Raw genomic sequence first — 26,674 nt, 5'->3', positions numbered from 1 at the left:
GAAGGAAGGGTCAGCTCGGGTTAATACGAGGAAATCAGCCATTTCGTTCTCGCCTTCTACACACAGCAAGCCATGAGACTGGAAACCTCACGCATTTCATTTGCAGTACAAAATACACACATGTACACAAACACACACACCGGTCGGCGTGTTCATCCAGTTTGCTGGAAAGCCCCTGGGTTTATGGGTTCAGGAGGTCAAATCCCCTTAGGCCGGGGATAATAGGAGAAGGGTACGTATCACAACAAAGAAAGGTACTGATAAGAAGCATGTGATCACTGCTGGGCTTGTCCGTGTGTGTGTTTGCAGACTGGTTCCATGATTATACTAGGCTTTTTTTGGCTGGTTTGGGATGGTTGGGACTACAAAATGGCTTGTATGTGTTGCCCCAAAAAAATGTGTTCAACTGTTGTCGGATGAGAGTCAAAACAAAAGATTCTTTCCTTGATGAAAGGCTGTGTTTACGTGTGTGTGTTCTTACCCATGTCCATGCTCTTGGACGCCCTGTTGCGAGGCACGTTGTCCTTGTCATTAGCGAGTCGGCTGTTTGCGTAGAAAGCCTCAGCTGTGTGGGGCAGCGAATGAAACTCGCTGCGAAACAGACAAAACAGGCACAACTCAGCATCAATCGATCGGCGTCGACTCTGAGTCTGAGCAGGCGGCGGTGAGAAAGTCTCTTAATGCCTACTTGTTTGTTAGATCACCCACACGCATAAGAGCAAACACAATTTGAAAGTCACAAACTCGCACAGACAACAGATCATTTAATTTCCTCCTATCCAGATGGCACGATTCAGTAAGACAATAGCATGTACTGTCTCCATTCAACTTACAGGGAAATGAGGATATTGATGCCAGATTCTGATTCTGGCATCAATAAGACACTGTACACACACACACACATTGCAGATTTGCCGTTAACAGAGTGTTTCATAACAGGCTTCCAAAGTATTTTCTTGAGTACACCTAAATTATCGCGATTAAGGCGACTACACCAACTGGGAGTGAGATGTGTTGTAGAGATTATGTGTTGCTGTAAGACTGAGACGATGAGTCCTTAGAGCCAGATTCCCACGCTAATGTGAAAGTGAAATTCAGTTCTGAAGTGAATTTTCAGACCTTTGTGCGTGTCTTAATTCCATACAACAGCACAAAAACATTCTAAACAGATTTAGGTAACAGTGGTCGCTGTGGAATCGTGTCAAAATTAAACAAACTCAATAAAGTTGGCATGAAAACAGACAAAACTACTATGAGGTACCCTGAAAAAGTTCAGATTCAGCTCCTGTTGAACATAATCAAGCAAGAGATGCAAGTCGTAAGTCAGGATTCCACGTTGTTGCATGATCTACATGTGACCACATGTGTTATACCTACAGCCATGGAAAAATGATTAGGCTGCCCTTGTTTTCTTCAATTTCTTGTTAATTTCAATGCCTGGTACCACTAAAGGTGCATTTGTTTGGACAACTATAATGCGAACAACATAGCTCATAAGAGTTTAATTTAAGAGCTGATATCCAGACATTTTCCATGGTTTTCTTGATAATAACCAAAATCTCTTCAGTTCTTACATTAATAGCTATGATGTACTGTAGTGCCAAAAACAGCTTTAAGGTATTCCATTCTTTCTTTTGTGGCTGTTATAGTCTGGCATGCTCTCCACCAACACAATCGTCACTTTGCAACCATTCAATTTGTTCTCCGCGAATTCTTCAAATTTAGGGCTGGCCCGAATAGTGGTTTCTGGTCTCCGGATATTCGGGCCCTATTAAAGACAAATATCCGAATATTCGTTCCGCCCTCTAACGTCCGACAGGGGGGTGGGGGTGATGTGGCGGAGACGGCCCAAATATTGGGATCCATTCGTCTGGTCTTCCATACCGGAGGAGACCCGCCTGAGTATTTGGATCCATTCGTCTGGTCTCCTGGACGCAAAGGAGGAGAAGAGCTCCGAAGATTCCTATTTTTGTCTGGGGGGACGAGAGGGTGATCACATAGACATATGTGCATGTGTTTATGTGATCACACGACGGGATGAGCCGATGTGGGCCGAAGGCGGAGGAAAGACAGTATTTGGATACCAAAATTAATATCCGGACACCGCCGTAGTGAGCGGATATTCGGGATATTCGGGTCCAGCGCTACTAAAATTGGATTTAAAGTTGTAGTGCTGGCATTTTGATTTTCTACAGTGGAATTTCAGCATGTATCGCAGTGGCAGGAGCACTGGGAGCAGTGTGGATCTGCACAAAGATGGCAGCTCAAGTTACATCAGCTTTTTACGGGCACTGAATGTGAACTTCTTGACAGCACTTCGGACAAAATGTTCTCAAAACCAATATAGTAAAACCAAGACTCAATTGATTCAGGGATTAAATGAAAAAAAGATCTTCATCACATGGATTTCACATGATTTTGGCTCAAGATTTTTGTCCCAAAGCAATTATGTCATCCAGTGAGTTTAAACCAGTTTTCTCCGTGCTCACCGAACATTTCCTAAACAGATGATCCTAAAGAAGCTGGTCGGAAAATTGGTTTCACACAAACTTAGACTGTACAGCAGGACACCAACAGAAGTATCACAGCTCCCTCTAAGCCGTCCAACTCCTACAGAATTGACTCTATTATACTATCACCACAATTACTTATGTATAATGCAAATAAGCTGCTGCAATTAGCCTGCATAGTCTAAATAATGCATATGCATTGTAATATTTAGTGTAATGACGCTTCTTTATCTCATAACACAGAGGACCATATTATGAGTAGCATGAGAGTATAATAACTGCAGCCCTGTGTGTAGATTAATAGTGTAGATGTTGCATATTATGTGTTTGTGTGTGTTATGGGGGGGTACCTGGGGTGAGGAGGAGTTAGTGGCAAGTCTCTGTTCATTTCCTCCACAGCTCCAGGGGAAGGTGGCGGGGGGAAGTCTTGCTCGGGCTCCTCGTCGTCGTTGCCGTAGTGACCGTGGCCGCCATTGGTGGCCGCAGCGGGATGCGGAGCTGAGAAGAACACAACAATAAAATACAACAACAAAAACAACAGATTTTGTTTATCAGGATGAAATCAAAGCTCCTGGAACACAAAAAGGTGTTGACTTTTTTGTTAAATTTAACACGTTTTCACATTTAATTATTTTTTTGTTTTGTTTTCGTCGTTTGCTTTTAGCTTCTACCTTGATTTTTCCTGCTGCAGCATCAAACAAGAAGCTGCCTGAATTAACTCCAACATCTACTCGTGACAGAAATAAATCTTAATAAAAGCAGAAAGGGCGCATGGAATTGGAAATGGCCTAAATATCATTCGCTGTTTCTATTAATCAGTTGTGACACGACTGCACGGATACTTAATTACAGGCATCAGACACAAAGAAAGATTGTGTGTCCTTCAGCCGAGGATCAATACTGTCAATACAGAGCTCAGCAAGGTCAGACATTCAGAAAGATTTACACATGCCCACACATAATGCACACTCAACAAAAACACACAAAAAAACAATCATTTCCACACAAAAGCCTCACTGTAACTTCCTTGCAACTCTGCCTGCAACATTTCCATAAACTGTAAACCCCGAGAGCGCACCATTCCCCCACTGTAAACCCCTTTTGTGTTGAAACCCCTCCTCCTCCTCCTCCTCCTCTATTTCTGGTAATAAATGACTAACTGTAGTGTGATGGAGAGCTGACAGAGTCTCGGTGAGTAAAGAATCTCCAGCTCCCTGCATCCCAGGGGGTAGGGGAGTGGGGGAGACACAGGAGAGAGATAAAGAATGAATTTAAAACAGTTTGTTAGTCTTTCTTGTGTGCATGCGTGTGCGTGTGTGTGTTTTTAAAAACACAACAGCACACATGCTTCACAAAACCCTGTATGCAAATCTGGCCCACTTAGGAGTCGTTTCATCAGCGTAATGATTCCAAGGTCAGATCTTTTGCACATGAAAAGCGAGCATCACTTTCAGAAAAACATAGTTAATGACTTCCCTTTCTCCTGCTATAAATATGCAGGGGGTGAGAGTGAAAAGAGATACAAAGACAGAGCTTGGGAAAGATGTGACGATTTTGGAACGCGGTGCTGTGAGACGCTCAGGGTGGCTGCCACAGTGACCTAAAAAACACTGGGAGCATCAGGAGCCCTCGCTGGGAGTCGCACTGTGCAGCGATGGCAAACACACACATGTACACAAGCACACGCTCACAAACATGCAGTGTGTACATACTCAGTTGCAGATAATGCGAGTACACAAACACTCAGAGCCTAATGTTGACTATCTGACAGTTCGAATGGACAAATAGTTCGCCCAAGTGTACGTAGCTCCGCGCTCACCGCTTCCAGAGCTGCTGTATGCGTAGCTGTTGGTCGTCGTTGCGTCGTTCAGAGGAGACTCTGCGCTTGGAGGTCTAGAGGGTCCTGAAGGTCTCTGGTACGCATCATGGCCCCAGGGCTCCTGTGAACAAAGCAGGACAGCAAGAGAGAGACTGTGAAAGTGGCAATCATCGGATCATAGGCAAGGAAATGCGCCAAGCCCAGTCAGAGCTAAAATATTGATGATGCTTCCTCATATGGCAGAAGATTAAAGCAGCTTCTTTTATTACCCAAATGGATTGGACGAGTGTCTTTTTTTTAAATATTTAACCACATATAAGTCATTTCTGGTACAAAATACTGGCAGAAAATATCGAGCAGCAGCTGCTAATTTAAGTATGTCCCGGTAACCCTTTGATGCACAACATGGGTCAAAAGATGCCCATATTCCATTGAATATGGGTCACTTTTGACCCATGTTGCACATCAAAGGGATAACCAAGTAGGAACTGCCAAGGCTGAGAAATGAAGCCAACACCAAGTCAGTTAGTAAGCGGCAGTTCCTGAAATGACCACTAGAGGTCAACTCCACAGACTCGTCAATCCCCATGTTAAAACACACAACTTTACAGCAGAAATAAACACGCTTACAGCCTATTAAACAAACCAATGCTAGTCCCTATAGCTATTTTCCTGTGTGATGGGCGACCTTTTCTATATCTCATCCATTTCAATAGAATTATGTTAAAGTTAAGAATAATTTAGGGTCTGGTCATTTTGAGCTCCACTCACACTCGCCATCGCTGTTCATTTGTGGAATTGCCTAATCAGGCACTGCCAAGATGGTGATGGCCAGAGCTGCCATACTGAACGACAAAACTGCTTTTCAAGATACAAGATTCAAGACCTTTATTTATCACGAACAACCCTTAACCCTTTGATGTGCAGTGTGGGTCAGGAGATACTCATTTTCCATTGGATTTGCGTCGCTTTTGACCCATGTTGTGCATCAATTGCTAAAGAAACCTGAAGGTTCATGTGAAAGATGGGTTTTCCGTCTCTATGTACATTCAATGCTATCAACCTAACTCTATTTTTGAGGGTATGACTACTATTTGTGGTGGCATGGACCTTACAAGACTTAATATATATTCAGTATATCACCAGTGTCCCACCTGTAAAGTGGTTTAAGTAAAGAACCAAGGGAAAATGACAAATGGCTGTTTTTTAATCTTGCTCATTCCTCCTTAACGGAATAATAAAAGTTACAACCATAAAGTAAAGCACACAGAGAGCTGACCTCCATTTCCTGGAGAGTTTTTTTGTGTCGATTCCAATTACGGACACACAAAGAGAAGTCAAATTTAGGTGACCAACAGCAAATTACAAAGCACTTTGCTGAATTTATGAGTTTATCTTCTCTGAAATAAAAAGAAGAAATAATCTGTTTCTTGACTGCAGAAACTTAGGGGAACTTTTAGGGTGGCCTAAACCTTAGTGTGTGTTCCGACCACAGGAAGTGCTACTGTAAACCCTATTTCAGGGCTGTTTTTGGAAAAGAAATAAGCGCCTACTCCACAGTAGGAATTCAGTGACGCTAACTGGCTAAACTCAGAAAAAACAAACACTGACTGGTAAAATATGGAGAGGAAACCAGCATCATTTTTTCTGCTTGGAGTCTCTTGTCTGACATCGCCATCTTCAACAAAACAGTTACCAGAAAGGCTAGCATAACAAACCTCCATTGTGCGATTTTCTACACACTCATAGAAGTACAGTTATGTCCAGTAGCTACTATTTGTTGTTGTTGTTTTGGCGCACTTGGAGTGAACATTGAGATTGAAGCGGTCAGATCCTACTAAAACAGTATCTCATGTGGGATAAATAATGATCAGCGGGTAAAAACAGGACAAAAAGACTTTTCTTGTGCTGTAATAATTAGTCCTTCAAGGAATTTGCAACGTTGCGATGGCAACAATCTCCATGAATTCTTCACAACCTTGCAATTTTGTCCAATCACCACAACTTTTTAACCACGCCTGACGTACGTCAGCGGGGTTACTGCATTCGATTCAGTATCTGGCTGGGTAAGTATGTATGTGTGTGAGTGTATGTCCGGTCAGATATCTCTGCAAGTGCTGAAGTCAGGATAATCAAACTTGGCACTGAAGATCAGTCTAAGGTCCCCTGCTCAGTTGTGGAGTTAGAGGTCAGCAGATCAAGTAGGAAGGGATATACGTAGGATGATCAAAATTGATACAGAGTATCATGCATGGGCGTGGTTCTACCATCTATTGAGGGCTCGTCTAGTTTGCAGTTTTGGCCAGCTTCCCTTGAGTTCCACCAATCATAGCAGCCCCCAGCGCAAACATAATGCATGTATGTCACCGAAATGACTTCAGTGTTTAGGGTTTGAAAAAAAATGAAATATTTTACCAACTGTCTCTTGCAATTTCATCTCAACAAATTTGCTTAAAACATCGCAAATTTTTAGAAAAATTGTTGCAAATTCAGGCATTTTAGGGTGCAAATAAAGCCCACTCTTATTTCTTTAAAATAATTGGGTTGGAGCATGTTAAAGAATTAATTTTGAAATAAATATTGTCAATTAAAATGTTGAAACATGTTCTTAAAGCTGAAGAAATGCAACTTTTTAGCAACTGTCCCTGTCTCGCAATTTCATCACAAAAAATATATTCAAAACATCACAATTTTTTACAAAAACTGCTGTGAATTCAGGCATTTTATGTCGCAACAATCTCGGAAAAAACCTGCAAAATCCTAGAGGGACTGAATAATACACCTCATATTTAAAAAGATACAAGTCTCTTGACAGTTCACCATCTGAGCAGGGATTTAGAAGTAGTTCAGCTCTTGAATTCAGGCTGCAATCACACATCTACTATTTTCTATCACCAGCAAGCAAAACGACAAAACCAAACTGTCAAACACATAAAAGCCTTTTCAAACTGCATCAAATCAAAAAGGTGTGGAGTTGAGTCCGACATAAACCGAGCGGGTTTTGCATTGATTTTGCCGTCTTTCAATCACTTCTTGCAGCCGCTGAGTTGCGATTCACCTCAGATGGGGATTCAGGAACACAGCTTTGAGGAGATATGAACGGATTCGACTAGATGTGCGGCGGGATTACCAACAAAACATCACAAAGCAGTCGAGTTGATCATAATTGAGGAGGAAAGTCGTCATCCATTGTGACTCCGACTCGGCTGCGAACATGCCAACACATCACTCAACGTTTGGCAGTTTAGAGGCCGACTCTGTGGCTGTATGTTTGCAGTTTGTGAGTGAATTAGGGACAGATCGACGCCTCCCTAATGTAAATGAACGACGGATAAATATGAAAACAGCTGAGAAGTGTGCAAATATTTAAATTCGGTTTGATTTGAACCGTGTGAAACCGCAAAAAAACGGGCGATTGTCTTCTTGTGCACGACCAAAAACACAGTAATTAAGATAATCCTGAGAGCACTGACAGGCATATTATCGAACAGCCATTCAGCACTACAAAGGACCCCCACCTCACAGATGGAGATAGGCACTAGTGGTGCTGATGGGAATCAGTGCTGGTGGAGGATGAAAGAAGCCTTTTCTGGTCAAAGAGATGGGAGGTACAGCTGTCACACACACACACATGAAACAAGCGAAGGACAAAAAGCAACACACACCTACACACGAAACAGTCCAAAGACTCAGCATCCAATAATGAAAGGTGCTCCGGTAGCTTCCTCAAATCAAAGCGTGAGGCGGGGTGTATTCACAATGTCACGCCGTCTCTGGGGTATCATTAGTAGATACCATACGTCTTAATATGTCAGCACATCACAGCTGTCAGTCACGCCGGGCTCATATATGTGAATTTTGCACGCCAAGTTGTGACAGTTCCTCCGCATGTGTCGCGTAAATCGCATCATCCCTCCATCTATTCATCCATCCATCCATCCCTCCCTCGGCCTCCGGTTTGCCCGAGGCTTTTTGAAGCAGACAGCCAGTCAGATATCTTAATCCCACAACAATAAGTAAACAGGGGGTGTGGGTGGTGGGGGGATCAATCTATGCAGCCAGTCTTAACCTACAGCTGAATACAAAGGGCTTCTGAGAGGCTTAGCCTACTGTGTCAGCCACCCCACCTACTTACCAGCCTGCCCAGGATGGAGAGCAAGACAGGAAGGGGAAAACAACACAAAGCTGGGTGGTTTTTTGTTGCTTCTTTTAAATATGAATATGTGGGTCAATATATAGCAGGACTTTTGAAGTCCATGGGATAGATACTGCATACGTTTTTATAAAAAGTACAAAAAAATAATGTTTTTATGTTCACGATGATTATGTCTTTACAAATTCCATCACTATTTATGATGGAAACAATAATTTATTAATGAAAAATGGAGGAAGAAGGGTCACATGACCTACTCCACGTTTTGTGTGTCGGTTTTGTCGCTTCCTGTCTAGTTTTTGTCATTTTTCTGTCTCATTTTGTCATTTTGTGTCTCGTTTTTGTCATTTTATGTCTGGTTTTTGTCATTTTCTGTCTCATTTTGCCATTTCGTGTCTCGTTTTTGTCATTTCGTGTCTCGTTTTTGTCATTTCGTGTCTCGTTTTTGTCATTTTATGTCTAGTTTTTGTTATTTCGTGTCTCGTTTTTGTCATTTTAGTTCTCGTTTTTGCCGTTTCGTTTCTCGTCTAGTCATTTGCCACATTAACAATGTCTAGACTGGATTCATGATTCATTTGATGTTATCTTCATTGACCCCAGTCTTTTGAACGGTCGTGTACACCACCTGTCAAAGGTATTAGGACACTTTCTAATTTATTCGAATGACAAAGTGTCCTAAAACTTTTGACAGGGGGTGTATGTGGTTGGCAAACAACTCCTTTTGCATTCAGCTTTTTCTACTAAATTTATTACCACCACATGTATCACCACCTCTGATGACACAACACAGCCCTGTCTATTGGCTCCCAAGCAGTTAATGGAAACCAGTCAAATTCACATTTTTAAATGCTCGCCTCAAATTCGTTTGAGAATCACGGTTGTTCGCTTCCCATTAACACCAAACATGGACCGGACATTTAGAGGACTATGAGGAAGTATTTGCCGGATGTGAAAAATAATTTCAACTCTGCTGATACCAAGCACTGCGAACAAATGAAGTCGTGTTTTAGATCAGTCTTTGTGCCGCGTTAAGCTGTGATGCTTAACTAGACGTTTCCCAGCAGATGCTCGGCGACAATGTGTGGAGAAAGGAGTTAAAATGGGAGCGTTCCCGAGCTGACCTGCCCCATTGAGGCATTTACATCTCATATATGCTTTAATCCCAGTGGATAAACGCTATCAAACACAGTTCAGAGTTCAGTGTATATCTGCATAGTCCTCATCCAGTCTGGTGACACCGTGGGGTCATGTGATAAAAAAAACGCCCTGAGCTCCTCAGACTGTCTGGAGCTGGCTCTACAAACACGTTAAGCTGCCTCATTCACCTTATTTAATGCCATTTTTTAGTTTAAAACACTTTAATCTCTCTTGACATGCCTCAATTAGATGCAGATTTATTGTCCAAGCTTGTGGTCATATGTATTTATATGCTGCTGTTGTAATTACATCGGATTCTGAGCGTTTATTGACTTTGGCGACATGAATAAACTTAGGCCAGCAAGACATTTATAATCCATAATGTGCAGCTTTTAATACATTTATTTTTCTCTATTGCTGGGGTTCTTGAACTTTTCACACAGCTGCTCATGCTCACTAATAGACGCAGCAGCTCGGCAAGCATAATATTATTTTATAGCGGTTTAATGTGGGCTGGAAGCAGAATGCATCAGTCAAAGTGATTTCCATGTATGAAGTGAAGCACTGAGTAAACATACAGTGTGTAGGAGTAGCAGGCGCCGTGTTTTTTCTATATTTGCTTTGGCCTTTTTTGCCTTTATGGAGGAAATATGGGAAAGTGAGAGCTGGAGAATGACACGGAGCAAACGGTCCGACTGGCTGGGATTTTAGCTCCTGTGTTGTATGCGCCCGAATCACTCAGCTAATGGGTCATCCCATTTAACAAAAATACCCGAAATATGTTATTTTTGATCTTTTCTAAACTTATTTGATTGATGAAAGCCATCCACCGAACTCCACTTTGGGAACCGCTGCTCCAGAGTTGACATTTGGGGTTTTTCTCGAGTGAATTTTCACCATCTAGTGACACAAAAGAGTGTAACCTGCATTTGTAAATCTGCTAAAATGTGCTGTATTAATATAAAAAGTAAATATTAACAGTTTTTCTTCAGAATTGCAGATTTCACATTTAAGGTGTTCGCGTTAAGAGTCTACCTTCACGCTTCAATATTAAAGAGAAAAGTCAAAAACAGGTGAATGCTGACACATTTATCACTTCCTGTGTTTGTGCTTCACAACATTCATGGACACTCATGACTATTTTGTGGTAGTTTTAATTAGATATTCTTGAAATGTGTTTATTATTCCCTGTAGGACTGCAAGTGTGTCTGCAATGATGTACAATTCTTGGTATTCTTGGGTTAAAAGTCAAAATCGTGGGTTATACCAACAAAAGTTTGGGGTCACTTAGATGGCCTTATTTTTGAAAGAAGAGCAGTTATTTGTCAATGACGATAACATTAAATTGATCAGAAATACAGCCTAGATATTGTCAACCCTGCAAAACCCAACTGTCTGAGTGACCCCAGATTTTTGAATGGTTGTGTGTCGTAATGCTTTTTTTTTTTTGAGGGGATTCTACGTTGTTTCTCTTTGGAACAAGAACTAAAGACAAGGCAGAAAAGAAAAGAGACACCGAGGCCAAAACAGGGGGAAGAGGGAAGCAAACACCGTTTAATGAACAGAGTGAAGCGAAGGAGGAGGAAGCTGCTGAAAACCCAACAGAAAAACAGGCAGACAGGCATGCAGGAGGCTTCAGATTAGCTTTATTCAGCAGAGGAGAGACAGGCAGGTGAGACAGGAAAGCTAGAGTACATTCTGTTGAAAAAAAAAAGGTGGAAATCAAGTAGAAAACACCAAACTTCACACAAACAGACAAAACAGGCCTTTACAGTCTGCAGCAGTTTGAAAAGAAAAAAAAAAAACAGCTAATTTTAGTGAATTAAAGCAACATGACAGAAAGAAAAAGAGGTACGCGGTGATGAATTCAGTACCGCACCGAGTTATGAGTCATTTTTTAAAACGGGAGCTCAACGTTAATGGCGTGACAGTTAGTGGTGTTGGCAAAGGGAAAGCTTTTAGACAGATTAATACGCTCCCACGTCATCGCTCACTAAAAACGCACCGTTAGAAGAGGGAAAAGCGACATTTTCTCAATAAGTTCATTCCATCAAAAGTGCAGAGAGAACGTTGATGTTGTGCATTTTATTCCTGGGTTTGTTTTCGTAACCCTCGTGTCGTCCTGCGGGTCAAAACTGACTCGTTTTAAAGTTTGAAAATGTGGGAAAATATAGATATTTCCACAGTGAAACTTCTTTTGTCCACATTTTCAACATTTTGGGACATCTTTGAACATTTTTTGATGAACAAAAAGAAATGTTAAAGATGCTTTTTAAGAACATTCACAAAAAAATTAACCAAAATCCAGCGAAATTCATTGGATTTTTACAAAATTTTTATGTGAATGTTCCTAAAGAAAATATTAGAAGTTTTACTGATATATATGGAATCACTTCAGATATTTTCAGGAAGATTTTTACTCATTTTCTGAAAATATTTACAATAATTTTCTTGCCAAATTTTAAAAAAAATTTTTAAGGGAAACTTTTAAGGAATTATTGGAATTTTATTCATGAAGGTTTTGCAAATTTTCAGCAGTTTGGGGAATTTTTTTGCTGAATTTTTGGATTTTTTTCAGACAAGGAAACAATATTTTTCGGTGCCCGTAAATGAGGTCAACAGGAGGGTTAATTTGTCACCAAAATATCACTTTCCCTTCCACACTCAGAGGCCATAGTGTTGGCTCGTGAGCGCCCTGTTGTGTACGTAGTTGTGTGAGTGTGCGTCTACGTATCTGTCAGCGGACCTGTTTCTGTTGCGAGCAGCTATCCTGCTGTGCGAGGGCGGTTCTCCGTACATCTGCCCCGCCATCGCTCTGATGTTTTCGGTGTAAGCGTTGCACTGATTGCTCTCTCGTCTGAGGAGGACGTCGTGCGAGCGGCTGCGAGCGTGTCCGACCTTGTGTGCGAAATGTTGCGTGTTTCCCTCAGAGTCGACTACGGTGTAGGTGAGCGTGTTGTCGAGCCTGGCGTGGCTTTGTATGTCTGCGAGTGTTTGGCTGCGAGTGTTTAAATTCGCCTCTGCGGGGGCGTTTAAGCTGCTCGTCGTCTGGCTGTTGGAGACAAACCCAAACTTGTACCTCGTCGTCGTCGGCCTTTGCTCCCCTTCGTGGTCGCTATCCCTTTGTGTGAAGCCGAATGTGTAGCCGCTACGTTTGTCGGTTTGTCTGAACCCGTAGGTGTATCTGGTGTGCGTCTGCCTGTGGCCGTGAGGCAGCGGCTCGGACGCTCGCCTCCTCAGCGTGGGGAGGAGGGAGGAGGAGCGGTGAGGCGGCTGTGGAAGGCGGCCGGCGTCACTGACTCGTACCTGATTGCTTCTGGAGCCCGCTGGGATGTTGGGCTGATGGGCGGCGGAGACGTTTGTGCTCGGTAAAGGGCTGGCACTCCGCATCTGTGGGGGGAAAAAAACAAACTTCACTACAAAAACTCAACATCTTACCAAGCGTGTTTGTCTTACTTTTAGTCAAAATGTCTCATCCCACTCAATTTAAGATCAATTCTCTTAACAAGTGACATTTCAGCAAAATGGAGGGACTTGATTTAAGACGATGCATCTTAAATATCTTAAATCAAACAATCTTGAAATTATCTTGCTTTGAGTTGAATTTTACAAGAAAACTCAAAATAAGTTTAACCCTCGTGTCGTCCTGCGGGTCAACATTGACCTGTTTTAAAGTTTGAAAATGTGGGAAAAATATATACCCCCCCTGTCAAAAGTTTTAGGACACTGTCTCATTCACATAAAGTAGAACCTGTCCTACAACTTTTGACAGGGGGTGTATTTCGTCATATGGATGTGCTCAGGGCAGGACTCTGATCATACATGTAAAGTTTCAGGCAGATTGGAGCATGTTCAGGGCATTTACACAGCATTTGAAATTTCATGGTGAAGGATCAAACTTCCAGAGGCCGCCACAGACACGCCCTTTGACTTTGGAGAAAGATTTGAATAACTTTGGATCATTAAGGCCTCCTGTATGTACTGGCCCAATTTGAGGTGAATTGGAGTTTCCCCCTAGGAGGAGTTGGCTCTAGAAAAACATGAAAAATGGGCAAAATCTGACATTCAACACAAAATAGCTCACTTCCTGTTGGCTTTGGAATGTGGCTGTCACTGACTTTTTTGTTCAGCCTGATGTGCTGCATATGTGTACCAAATGTGGTAGATACACCCCCTGTCAAAAGTTTTAGGACAGGTTCTACTTTATTTGAATGAGAAAGTGTCCTAAAACTTTTGACGGGGGGGGGGGGGGATATATTTCACAATGAAACTTCTGACATTCACATTTTCAACATTTTTTGGTGTTAAAAAGGAGATTTTACAAGTATTTCTGAAGAACATTCATAAAAAATAAGTTGTCCTAGCAAATTTTAAGATCTCAATATTCTAAATATCATATAATTATTTATTACTTATTTCAAGAAATCTCACCAAGCCATTTTTCACTTGTTCTATTGGCAGATTTTTTTTGACTTATTTCAAGGTAAAAGTTCCTTTTCTCGTTTTCAGAGTGGCATTCTTTGCAGTGCAGACTCTTTTCATCCTCTCCAGCATCCATTGTTGTGCCAATTAACAGCCTCATGTCTTATCAAAGGACTCCAGATAGGAAACTGAGCTGCTACCTGCTTCTTCTTGTTCAAGCGTCAACTCAGTCCACATCCGCTGTAGTTTTATGCAAAGAAAACTGACAGAGAATTTCGCTTTTGCAGACGTAACACCCAAACAGCTCATCCAGCATGACAGTCACTGTCACAAAGGGAGCCGTTATTTTCAATATTTTTATCCACGTGTGTTTATAATGTGAGCGGCAGAGACTCCGCTGAGCTGAGGGCTTTTTGAATGCTGGAGAAAGGCTTTGTTTGTCATGGGGAAAAAAGAGCACCATCTGTATCAGTCTACAATCAATTAAACCGGGTTTTGTAAAAAGATTTAGCCCTGAAAGCGTGAGTCTACACGGCCAAGCTAACATGTAGGGCAGCTGCTTATTGTTTAAGCACTAGAGAGATTGTTTTGCAAGCCTCAAATGATGACAACATGGAAGGAAAAACAACCCAGCACAAATGTACATTTATAAATATACATATTTAAATATTCAGAGGGTCCTCGGCTTATGTAGGACTTCCTTTCCTGTGGTGTGACTCACGACAATTTAAGTCAGAACTCCGGTGAAAATGTAAACAAAGCCGTTTCGTGCATCACGATATTGATCAGTTCACATATTTGCACAACTACAGGATGCTGCCACTTCAAAAGGTGAGAGGGAAATGCTCTGGGCCCTTTTTGCACACTTTGTCATCACCCGAGAAGGTAATGTACCCCGGATGTTCAGCCCACTGATGGAAACCTGCCTGGCCTTTAGCCTCCAAATACCTCCAGAATGAAGCCTGAGCACTTCGTAGCCTAAAAACGTTCCTCCGTTCTGCTTTTCTAAAGAGCGAGAGAGCATCTTTTGCAAGCCAGATGAGCTGAAAGCATCATAAAACAATAAAACGTTGTCTTTCTGGCATGTTTTTCAGCAGGGTAACAAACCTGCTGGCCCTGTCTGGGCATTCGGAGCACCACCAGCTGGATGGTTCCTCTGGCGTTTCCCTCCGACGACATGGACCTCCTCAGCGTCTCCATGGCGGTGTGGTTGGAGTGTCCGAGCAGCGACTCTCCGTTCACCGCTATCAGCTGGTCGTTGACGCTCAGCCGGCCATCCTGCAGGAAGAACATGTGGTGAGGTTTGAGGATCTTCAGCTCTACGTTCATTTGGATTTCATCTAAGCGAGAAGGAACAGTGACAGGAGTTCTAAGCTTTTTGTACTGATGAATAATACACAATGAAGTGTCTTAAAATGCTCGGATGGATAAAAGCAGAGTACAGATGTCGGCATAAAAGACTGGACACCAACAGGGGTGTCAAACATGTGGCCCACGGGCCAAAACCGGCCCTCCGGAGGGTCCAATCTGGCCCGCAGGACGACTTAGTAAAGAGTAAACATGACAGAGAAGATACTAATTGCAAGATTGATCGCTATCACATTTTTGTCTCTTTTGTTATATTTCATGTCGTTTGTCTCATCTTTTGTCATTTTGCATCTCATTTTTTCTCATTTTTTTGTCGTTTTGTTTCTCGTTTTTGTCATTTTGTTTAGTTTTTGTCATTTTTTGTCTTGTTTGAGTCCATTTTTTTCACTTTGTAATTTTATCAAATTTGTTGTCTCTTTTTTGTTTTGTTTCATGTCTATCTCATCTTTTGCCATTTTCTGTCTCCTTTTTGTAATATTTTGTCTTGTTTTTGTTGTTGTTTTGTCATTTTTTGTCGTTTTGTTTCTCGTTTTTGTCATTTTGTTTAGTTTTTGTCATTTTTTGCCTTGAGTCCATTTTTTGTTGCTTTGTAATTTTATCAAATTTTTTGTCTCTTTTGTTTTGTTTCACGTCATTTGTGTCATCTTTTGTCATTCTGTTTTTCACTTTTGTCGTTCTGTGTGTCTTTTTTGTCATTTTGAGTCTCCTTTTTGTAATATTTTTCTTGTTTTTGTTGTTTTTTTTGTCATTTTTTGTCGTTTAGTTTCTCGTTTTTGTCATTTTGTTTATTTTTTGTCATTTTTTGTCTTGTTTGAGTCCATTTTTGTGTCGCTTTGTAGCTTTATCAAATTTTTTGTCTCTTTATTGTTTTGTTTCATGTCGTTTGTCTCATCTTTTGTCATTCTGTTTCTCGCTTTTGTCGTTTTGTGTGTCTTTTTTGTCATTTTGAGTCTTATTTTTGTAATATTTTGTCTTGTGTATGTTGATTTTTGCCTTGTGTGTTTCAACATAAAGTACAGTAGTATCCTTCAGCTCCAGATAGCTGTGACTAAATGTTGTGTTTCTTTGTTGACACTGGAACTTGTAACGTGTAAATGATAAACTGAGGCATAATGTTGCTGAAACTGAATTCGTTTTTCTTCATAAATTTCAGGTTGTTCATGATGTTTTGTAAAAAAGATAATTCCTTAAATGTGAACATGTTCAGAACGCACTTTTTTGCACTAAAACAAAGGAAAGATTTAGTTATTTATAGGTTATTATGCTGTGATTTTACTGCTCCGGTCCACTGGAGATCAAACTGGGCTGATTGTGGCCTCTGAATAAGATGAGTTTGACACCCCTGTTTTAAAAGAATCAAGAAGAAAAGGAAGACAAACTGGGACGTGTGTGAAATGTGTCTGAGAGAGAGAGAGAGAAAGCAGGGTAGAAAATGGACGAAAGGGTAAGGGAAGAAAATTGTAGAGTTAGCAATCTACTGAGAGCGGGAGAGCCATGATAAATACATAGAGCAGCTAATGGAATAGCCTCCGTGGGCACTAAATCACTTCTAAGTGTTTTAAATAGCAGCCTCTTGTAGAGAGGCAACACAGAATAGTGCCCTGGAGGGAGAAAGAGGGGGAGGAAGGGAGGGAGGGGACGAGCAAGGAAAGCAGAGAGGAGAGAGAGACTGGGGGGATCAAATGAGTAAAGCAACAAAAAAGAAGACGCTTTGAGATGAACTAAAGACTCTCTTGGAGTGTGTGGAGTCGTGACCGTCCCATTAAAACAGGCGTGTCAATCTCCTTTCAGTTCAGGGTCCATAATTAGCCGATTTTGATCTCAAGTGCGCCAGAGCAGTTAAATCACAGCATAATAATCTATAATAAAAATAACCACAACTCCTAATTTTCCTTTGTTTTAGCGCAAAAAAAGTACGTTCTGAAAATGTTCACATTTCTGAAGAAAAATAAGTTCAGTTTCAACAACATTCAGCCTCAGTTTATCATTTACACATTACAACTAACACATCACAGAGTGTCTATAAAAGAACACATTTAGTCACAGCTGTCTGGAACTGAATGATGTAATATTTTACTTCATGATCAAAACGACAAAAGTCAGAGGAAAAAAAGACGAAAATCAACAAGAACAAGATAAAATATTACAAAAATGAGAGACAAAATGACAAAAGCAAGAAACAAAATGAGAAAAGATGAGACAAATGACATGAAACAAAACAAAAAAGAGACAAAAAAATGTGTTAAAGTTCCAAAGTGACAAAAAATAGACACAAACAAGACAAGAAATGACAAAAAAAAGAAACAAAATGACAAAAACGAGAAACAAAACGACAAGTCACAAAAAAATGACAAAAAACAACAAAACAAAGATAAAAAAATTACAAAAAATGAGACACAAAATAAAAGAACAATTTACACTCTAGTATTTTGCTTTATGATCAAAACAGCTTGTCATTATCGAGAAATGATTTTAAATTTATAGTTTTATAAATTTAAAATTTGCAGTTGATATCTTCTCTGTAATTTTTTTAATTGTCCCGTGGGTCGGATTGGACCCTCTGGAGGGCTGCTTTTGGCCGCATGTTTGACACCAGCTCTGACCTCTGACCCCCCCCCATTAACAAGGCACCATGTGGGCTGACCCCAAATCCATCCTGGGATGGCATGCAGCTCACACACTCACAGAACGATGTTTATATCTGCATCAAATCCAAGGATGTCATCAAAAATGGATGTTTATGCCAAAACTAGCAGGCGTCTGTGATATTCCCTCTTAATTTCCTCATTCTCTATGTAAGCAGCAGCAGCACGCTACATGTAATTTTAATTTGTTTTTTTTTAGCACACGCTTTGAAATGATTGCATGACAGGATCAGGGATAAAGTCAGTTTTTTTTTCATATAATTGAGGCCCCGGGCCTGACAGCCCCCCAAAAACTCTTTAATGGAAATAGGTTAGATCTCTCTGTGACTTTTCCTCATCTCCTCCCTCTTTTTTGCCTGCTGTGTGATATTCTGTGTGTGTCAGTCAGACTCTGGGGACGGCCGGGTTTCCTCCTCTGCACAGTCCTGGCGCTGCAGAGTCTCATCAGGCCCCTTAGTTGCTTTTCATTAGCATGCATCAACATTGAGGAGGAGACACACACACGCACGCACGCACGCACGCACGCACGCACGCACGCACGCACGCACGCACGCACGCACGCACGCACGCACGCACGCACGCACGCACGCACGCACACACACACACACACACACACACACACACACAGCCTTTTGTGTGCTGTCTTCCTGCTGAGTGTCTCCACTTTTCAATTTTCTCTTCTTATTCCGCCTCTTCCTATTGTACGACACCGCTCATTTCTGATTCCCTCCCTTCGTCTTCCTCTCTCCCTCGCTGCTGTCAGTCTGTCTGTCTCCCCTCCTTCATGTCTTTCTTCCTCTTATGCGCCACACTGCAAAAACTCAACATCTTACCAAGTCTGTTTGTCCTATTTTTAGTCAAAATGTCTCATCCCACTTGATTTAAGATAAATTCACTTAACAAGTGACATTTCAGCAAGCTGGAGGGACTTGTTTTAAGACAACGCATCTTAAATATCTTAAGTCAAACAATCTTGAGATTATCTTGTTTCAACCCCCGTGTGGCCCTGAGGGTCAAATTGATCCGTTGTAAAGTTTAAAAATGTGGAAAAAATACACATTTTCACAGTGAAGCTTCCACATTTTGAACATTTTTTGGTAAAAAGAAATTTTTAATAAATGTTTCTTTAAGAACATTCAGAGGGAAAAAAAAATCAACCAAAATTCTGTGAAATTTACTGGATTTTGGTTGATTTTTTTCCCGAATGTTCTTAAAGAAAATATTAGAACTTTTACTGATATATATGGAATCACTTTAGTTATTTTTTTGTTTTTTTGAAGGATTTCTTTTTAATTTTTTGAAAATATTTACAATTTTTAGATTTTTTAATTTTTTTAATTATTTTATTTTCATTTATTTGCCAAATTTGGGGATTTTTTAAAAAAAATACAACTTTGGGAAAACTTTGAAGGAATTTTCTTCCTTAAGATAGCAAATTTTTTTTATAAATTTGGGGATTTTTTTTGCTGCATTTTTAGATTATTTTCAGACGTGGTAACAATATTTTTTGGTGCCGTAAATTAGGACAACAGGAGGGTGAAGACATAAGTTTTCCAGCTAATTTTAAGATCTCAATATTCTAAATCTCACCAAGCCATTTTTCACTTCTTCTATTGGCAGATTTTTTCACTTATTTCAAGGTAAAAGTTCTTTGAGATAAGTTTTTTTTCTTGTTTTGAGAGGGGCATGTTTTCCAGTGTATCTTGTCCCAGAGACCTGTTCTGCAGTCAGTCAGAGGTCTTACTAGGCCACTCTGTCGCAGCGCTATCCGCATTTGCAGCTGTCGGAAAACTACTTCTGAAGGCGCTTTTGGGAGCCGACGTCTGGCCTTTCTGATCCCAGGCCGGCCGTTTATCTGCAGCGACACACTCGTCTCTGCGCCTCCTCGTCTGGCGGAGCAGATCTGGGAGCAGCGAGGACACGCGAGGAAGGGGAAGGCAGCAGATATCGAGGCCAAGTGGAGCAATCTCCAAAGCGCTGAAATGGGGATGCGTCTTTTTCCTGATGCACTCACAAGTTGAAGTGAGTGATATACGTAGATAAGACGGCCGCGGGGCTGACGTGACGAGGCCGCTCGGGGTCAACCGGTGTCAGAGGTGAAGGGAAACCAACGGGGAGGCGTTGTGGCCTCCAAGAAAGACGGGAAATGACACAGGGGAGATGAGAGGAAGCGACAGAGGAGGGCATCAGAGAGGAAGGGAAAGAGTGTCAACAAATAGTAGTAAGAAAACAAAAAAGATCAAAAAGGGAAGAGAAAATGGTGCCTCTGGAGGAAATAATGATTCAAAGAGCGCTTGTAAGGTAAAGAAAAGTAATGTGCAGCTCAAAATGTCCCTCATATTTTTCAGATTTAATGTGTTTTTAAAGCACCAGTAGGTTTCTGTGATGGTAAAAGCCTAATGAATAGCGTAAAATACAGAAATTAGACGGTTTACGCACTATTTTTTCAAAACCCCGCAACACTTTTATTCTCCATCCATCTCCGTCTTCATCACGATGCAACTGTTTTCAACTATTCTGGCTGTATAGGTTTAAATGTTTAGAGAGAGTGATCCTTGACATTTGAATTAGCAGTGATTTAGCATGCCTGCACAGTCTACCTGTTAAATCCAGAGTTGATTTTAATGTTATACAGGCCCGCACTACTGTTCAAAAGTCTGGGCTAATTTAGACATGCCCTTATTTTGAAAGAAAAGCAGTTTGTTTCAATGCAGACAGCATTAAATGAATCAGAAACACAGTCGAAACACTGTTAATGTGGTAAATGACTGTTCTAGCTGCAAATGTTTAATGGAATATCTCCATAGGGGTACAGAGGAACATTTCCAGCAACCATCACTCCTGTGTTCTAATGCTACATTGTGTTAGCTAATTGGCTAATTGATGATTAGAAAACCCTTGTGCAGTTATGTCAGCGCAGGAAATTGTTTGGGTGACTCCAAACTTTTGAATGGTAGTGCTTTGTCTTTATAATCCATGCACAAATTGGCACCTTGGCACATCAGAACCTGCTACCTCGAGGCCTCTTAGAACCTCAGAACAGCCTTTGCAATGGAGCAGACTTCTTCTTTCAATCAAATGCTACTTCTCCGGTGACACTTTGAAGAAAGATGTTGAGAAGTAGTTCATTAATAGTTGAAGTTGCAGTGCCTTTTGGTCGCTCTTAGTGGTCTTAATATACTGTGACAACCTGTTTTGTGTTGCTTTTTATAGTATTATAATGGATTTTACATGATTTCTAGCCTGTTTTCTGTTGCTTTTTGCGCATATTTTTGTTGTTGCCTGTCCACTACTTTCGTCAATTCAGGTTGAATAAACTTGCCTTGATTTTGATTTGACATGACTGAGACATTCTCCGATTATTACCTTACAACAATATTGCCTAAACCACTCTCCTAATCTTGTGTCATCCCCATAGTTCCTTAAAACTGCTCTACAGTGTCGGTGCATGGACACAGGACCTCTGGTGGTGTCGGTCATGGAGATGCTGGCAGTGGATCCTTTGGGTTCTTTGGGTTTTTGGCAGGGGGCTTCTGTGGATTGGGCTTATTCCAGAGGATCCTGTGAATTCTGAGGCCGGGTTCACGCTTTATTGACTGGAGTGCTTGCTACGTGTCCAAGTAAGATCCACATAAATGCCAGGACCCAAGGTTTGCCAGCAGAACAGAGCAACATAATGACATGATCACTATTATTTCCATCCACTGTCAGTGCTTTTTAACGTTCAGAGAAGGTGCCGTGCATCATTTTGGGATTATCTGAAGCCCCACATTAAAGGCTGCAGGGCGGACGTCGACTCCATACCTTGTAAGCGGCCCCTCCATGTATGATGGACTTGATGAAGATCCCCAGGTCCTCTCCGGTCTCTCTGGACTTGTTCCCCTTCAGGCTGATCCCCAAGCCGGCCGAGCCCGTTTCATTCAGGGGGATCTCGTACATCAGCTGCTCCCTTCCGTCCTCCAACACCAGACTGCTCACCTCCTCACCTTTCTGAAAAGGAGAATAAAGAGAGGAGATGTTGTGTAAAAAAGCCACAGTTCTAGACAGGAAAAGCCGGTTGATACACACACCTAATGCCTACTTTACATAATAACCGCTGTGTATGACGGCTGGTGACTGAGGTAGGAGCACCATATCTAACTGAACCGACTGATAAGGTGTGTGCCTACAGAGCACTGATTATACTCAACACCAAGAGAAAAAGAAGAGTGAGAAAGAGACGGATTAAAGAGTCAGATGGAAGACGGCTGCAGGGGAGGGAGAGAGAAAGACGTGGAAGAGAAAGGAAGAGGAGAAGACGGGAGCATGTGTTGTATGCCGGGAAGAGAAATGAAGGTGTAGAGAGGGGAAAAGAAGAAAGCTACCGTAGAGAGGTTATTCCATTTGGAGATGAAAGGCGCAGACGGAGAGCGAGCCATTTCTAAAGGAAACATAATAACCTTTTCATACCTCCTCCTGGAGCACAGTGGGGGGAGGATGGGGGAGGAAAGAATGGGAGGAGGGGAGAGGACGGCGGCGCAGAGGAGCATTTAAAAGTAATAACCCATCCCTGAGGTATACCCACTTCTTCTTCTTCTCTCATTCACACTCCCCTCCTCGCTCTTTACATTTCATCCTAATCTCTCAATCTCACTGTATACTTCTCCACCTGCAGGTTTCTGGACATCTTTTGCCCCACTTTCGCTGTTTGATGTGGAGAAAATGACCAAGGCGGTGGCAACAGCAGCAAAAAACGAGACGGGGGAGAGAGAGGCAACAAAAGAGGAAAAAGGAAAATGTCTGTCATTAGAGAACGGCAAAATGGAGAGGAGGCAAAAAAAAGATGCCAGGTTCAGTCACCCAGGGAAAAGAGGGTCTTGCGGATGGGGAGGCGCCTCGACGCCACTTCATTCCCCGAGTCCTTATTTTCCTCTGAGAGGAGGTTAAGAGGGGTTGCATGTGTTCACTCATCTCTTTTATTCTTCCTGGTTGAGACAGAACGTATCTCAGAGGTTCACCGAGTTCAAAGAATACCACAAAGCCTCTTGAACTCCAAAAATTTTTCGCAGGAATATGCATATACATTAAAGCAACCACGGCGGGTGTCGCAGCTTTAAAGATGTGAGTGCCCACACCAGGATTGCAGGAGCCTTACATCAGGCACCTCGCCCCTGACACAATCAGGAATCCATGTTCACATTTCCTCTCTCATGTGGGAGTCAAACATGTCCTCCAGTTTAATTCTGTTAAAATCCCCGACCCTCAAACTCGGTGTGATCCTCCAGCATCTAAATTCTGTCTCCCCTCTGCCAGCGCTGCTTCGTCTGGGAGCTTAATTAAAACAACAGCCCGTTAAAGCCTCCAGGTAAAAGAGGGATACTCGGCTCCGAAGTGTGAGTCAGAGCTCTCGACCCAGCAGCGGTAAAGAAACCTGGAAGGTCGTCGGTGTGAAGCGTGAACACAGTCCTGAGGTGCTTTAGCATATTGTTCATTTAGTCACTGCTTTCATTTTGGATTTCAACAGACATGAGCAGAAATACCCTTAGTACCTTCAGTCTTTGTATGAGAAATATCAGTAAAGAAGATTCTGAAGACGCATCATGAAGACAGGAATTTAGATTTGCAATCCCCCAGAAGATTCGGGATTAGCAGGACTACAAAATATTATGGCACTTTTCTAGCACCTACTCTGCTTGGTTTGCAAGCTTTTTTTATTCGGATGTAGGACCTGGTACCAGCTACTATTTCAGTACCTACTCTGCCGGGTTTCCAAGCGAGCTGAGTCGAGCCGATAATGTGACGTCTACAGAATGCAGGCCATCGATTGGACAGGAAGTGACGACATACAAGAGCGACTCCTTCACGAAAACCAAACCCGCCACGAGCTAACACAATGTAGCATGAGAACACAGGAGTGATGGTTGCTGGAAATGTTCCTCTGTACCCCTACATTTCCACCTAGAATAGTCATTTACCACATTAACAATGTCTAGACTGTGTTTCTGATTCAGTTAATGTTATCTTCATTGTAAAAAAAACTGCTTTTCTTTAAAAAATAAAAAAAAAGAACATTTCTAAGTGACCCTAAACTTTTGAACAGTAGTGTCGGTGTGACGGTGCCACAAACAACTTGTCAAGTAATTGTATCTTGTGTTTAAAGCCCTCTTTGGTATCTGTATTAATGGGTATCAAGTCTTTCTTGACATGACAAGTCCAGTAACTCTTTTGCTTTGGATGTCATTCAGATCTAGATTTAAATGATCAGACAAGTGAGTTGTGTTTCCTCATCTCGTGGCAAGACGCTTCCGACAGAGAACCGTTGTGTTGAATTGCATCATTTCTGCAGCGCATGTAAACAAACTAAGTTTTTTCAAAAATAAAGTCAAGAACCACTGTCCAAGAACGCTTAAATTGGACTTAATAATGCACTATCAGACAGGCTACTCAGACTACAAACAAAGCGAGTTTTCTTTTTGCATCGAGCAGCAAAAAGGTTGGAGCATGATGTGTTTGAGTTAATTTGTGGTATTTCACAGATGCAAACAACATCACAGTGTTGTTTATGTCGCCAAAGTTTGGGATGCCAAACCACAAACAGAACCGAAATGAAAATGGACTCATCCTTTCCACCGTCATGATATGAAAAAGCAACAATTAAGAGGACTGCACGGGTTCACAGACATCACTTGTGTTTCATTCTCCTTAAATTTGCCTCCAGGTGTGTTTGAGCAGAGCTACCATACCTCTTAGTATGGTACACACCAGTGCAGACCTTGGAGCAGAGGGTTTTTTGTGCAAACTGAAAAGGACAGAGCTTTTGCAGTCAGAGCCCCGAGGCTCTGGAACAATCTGCCTGAGGAAATCAGGTCGTCTGAGTCACCAAGTCTCTTTTAAAAACACACTTCTATTAGAGAGTCTTACCTGATTTTACTTTAGTTCTGATTCTTTTTGAGTCGACTTTTTCAAATGTTCCAACACTACTGGTCTCTCTGCTATTAAAGCTGACCCTGAAATGTGAATTCTGGTTGGTTTATAAGTGGTTTGGTGGTAACTTCAACAACATAATGCCACTTTGACGCCCTTTTTTCTGAATAAACAAGTAAATAATTGAACACATCCGAGGAGCAGCTGCAGATTCACCGACCATGAACCGGACTGTCCTCTGTTCAGGCCGGGCCTTTCATGTGGAAAGCTGATGTATCAAAGGTCACAGAGTCTAGTTTCCATTTTATTTTACCACCAATATTAAACTTGAAATCAGAAAATTTTAGAGATCCTCTCCAGAGTAATATCTTTTCTTTTTCTACACCAGTTCAATCACATTACATCTCCTCCTCCTCCCTGCTGGGAACAAGATGTCTCCTACTTCACTGAGAGTCTGATCTGAGCGTATGTACACTGGAGATTTCTAGTTTCCACATCACACCTGTCACTAAATCTAACTTGTATGAACACTTTGTTAAACTGAGATTCAGGGGGAGCGCAAAGAAACTTTCCTCCTTTAGTTTTCCGGTGTCAAACAAATCGCTCTGCACATTGAGGGTCAAACACTTGAGTAAATCTACAACCTAAACCAAAGAATGAGCAGAGTTCTCACAATCCGCCATTAGTTTCTCACAGACTGTATATAAAAGACTGGTGAGCACATTGTCAGCCAATGGTTTGCCTTGAATTTGCTTTGGGAAGTGAGGGGTGGATCTGACTCAAAGCACTGACACAAGGCAGCCCCACTCTGAATCTTACACTGTTGGTTGTTGCTAGAGGTACGGACCCGTACCCGTAGCCTGTGGACTACGGATATGGCACTTGCCATTTGCCAATCAGATACGCGAGATCTGGTCACGTGACTCCCGGTAGACGCTAGCGGTACGGACCCGTAGCATCAGTACTCCAGGTACGGACCCTAAACCTGACCCTAACACTAACCCTAACCTTTGCTTACCTTTTAACAGTTTGCAATGGTTAGCAGCTTCTTGACTCGCGAGACTCGCGTACGGGTCCGTATCTGTCTGGCAAATGGAAAGTGCCGTATCCATAGCCCACAGGCTACGGGTACGGGTCCGTATCTGTAGACACTACCTACACTGTTTCATAGTAGGGCTGGGTGATAAATCGAATTAATTCGATTAATTCGCCTTTTTAAACCTGACGATTTGAAAATTTGCCAAATCGTAAAATCGAGTCGAGCTTAAATATATAACAATACAGATTCTTCTTCTGCCTTTCATGACTTGTGCACTGGCGTTTGCTTCCACCTCTCATCTCCTTCCGCCAAAACACTCACACCCCCGTCATGGCGGACAGAACAGCAGACGAAGAGTTGGTCGCGAGAAAAGGGCCTCATGTTACATCGATTATATGGAAGTGGTTCGGCTTTGACAAGACTGACACAGAGCAAACTACAGTCATGTGCAAGGTTTGCAAAAGTACTGTGAAAATGAAGAGTAGCAGCACAACTAACCTCTTTCAGCACCTCCGGCAGAGGCATCCTAAAGAATGGGAAGAGTGCTGGCAGCTACGGGAGGGCAGCACGGCTAGCACTAGCCATAGCAAACAGACCGCAAAGAAACAACAAAAATTGATTAAAATCGTAATCGTCCAAGATGACTTTAAAAAAATAAATAAATAATGGACATTTTAT

General features: G+C 41.8%; 1 protein-coding gene and 1 long non-coding RNA gene across 2 annotated transcripts in view; one reads left to right on the top strand and one right to left on the bottom strand.

Moving 5' to 3' along the window:
* The window catches only part of pard3ba (par-3 family cell polarity regulator beta a), a 261,589-nt gene that overhangs the window by 142,132 nt on the left and 92,783 nt on the right, over positions 1-26,674 (bottom strand). Inside the window, 6 exon segments of the mRNA XM_051942372.1 lie at positions 482-591; positions 2,861-3,008; positions 4,330-4,450; positions 12,926-13,009; positions 15,149-15,319; positions 21,859-22,044. Coding sequence (XP_051798332.1) covers positions 482-591; positions 2,861-3,008; positions 4,330-4,450; positions 12,926-13,009; positions 15,149-15,319; positions 21,859-22,044 — 820 coding nt within the window.
* LOC127531930 (uncharacterized) lies at positions 22,054-25,303 on the top strand. The gene is made up of 2 exons (XR_007939145.1): positions 22,054-22,608; positions 22,709-25,303. It is a non-coding gene; the product is annotated as an uncharacterized LOC127531930 (long non-coding RNA).

Source organism: Acanthochromis polyacanthus, chromosome 22 (genome assembly GCF_021347895.1).
Source record: "Acanthochromis polyacanthus isolate Apoly-LR-REF ecotype Palm Island chromosome 22, KAUST_Apoly_ChrSc, whole genome shotgun sequence".
Lineage (NCBI taxonomy): Eukaryota > Metazoa > Chordata > Actinopteri > Pomacentridae > Acanthochromis > Acanthochromis polyacanthus.
This window is presented reverse-complemented; position numbering and strand designations above follow the sequence as displayed.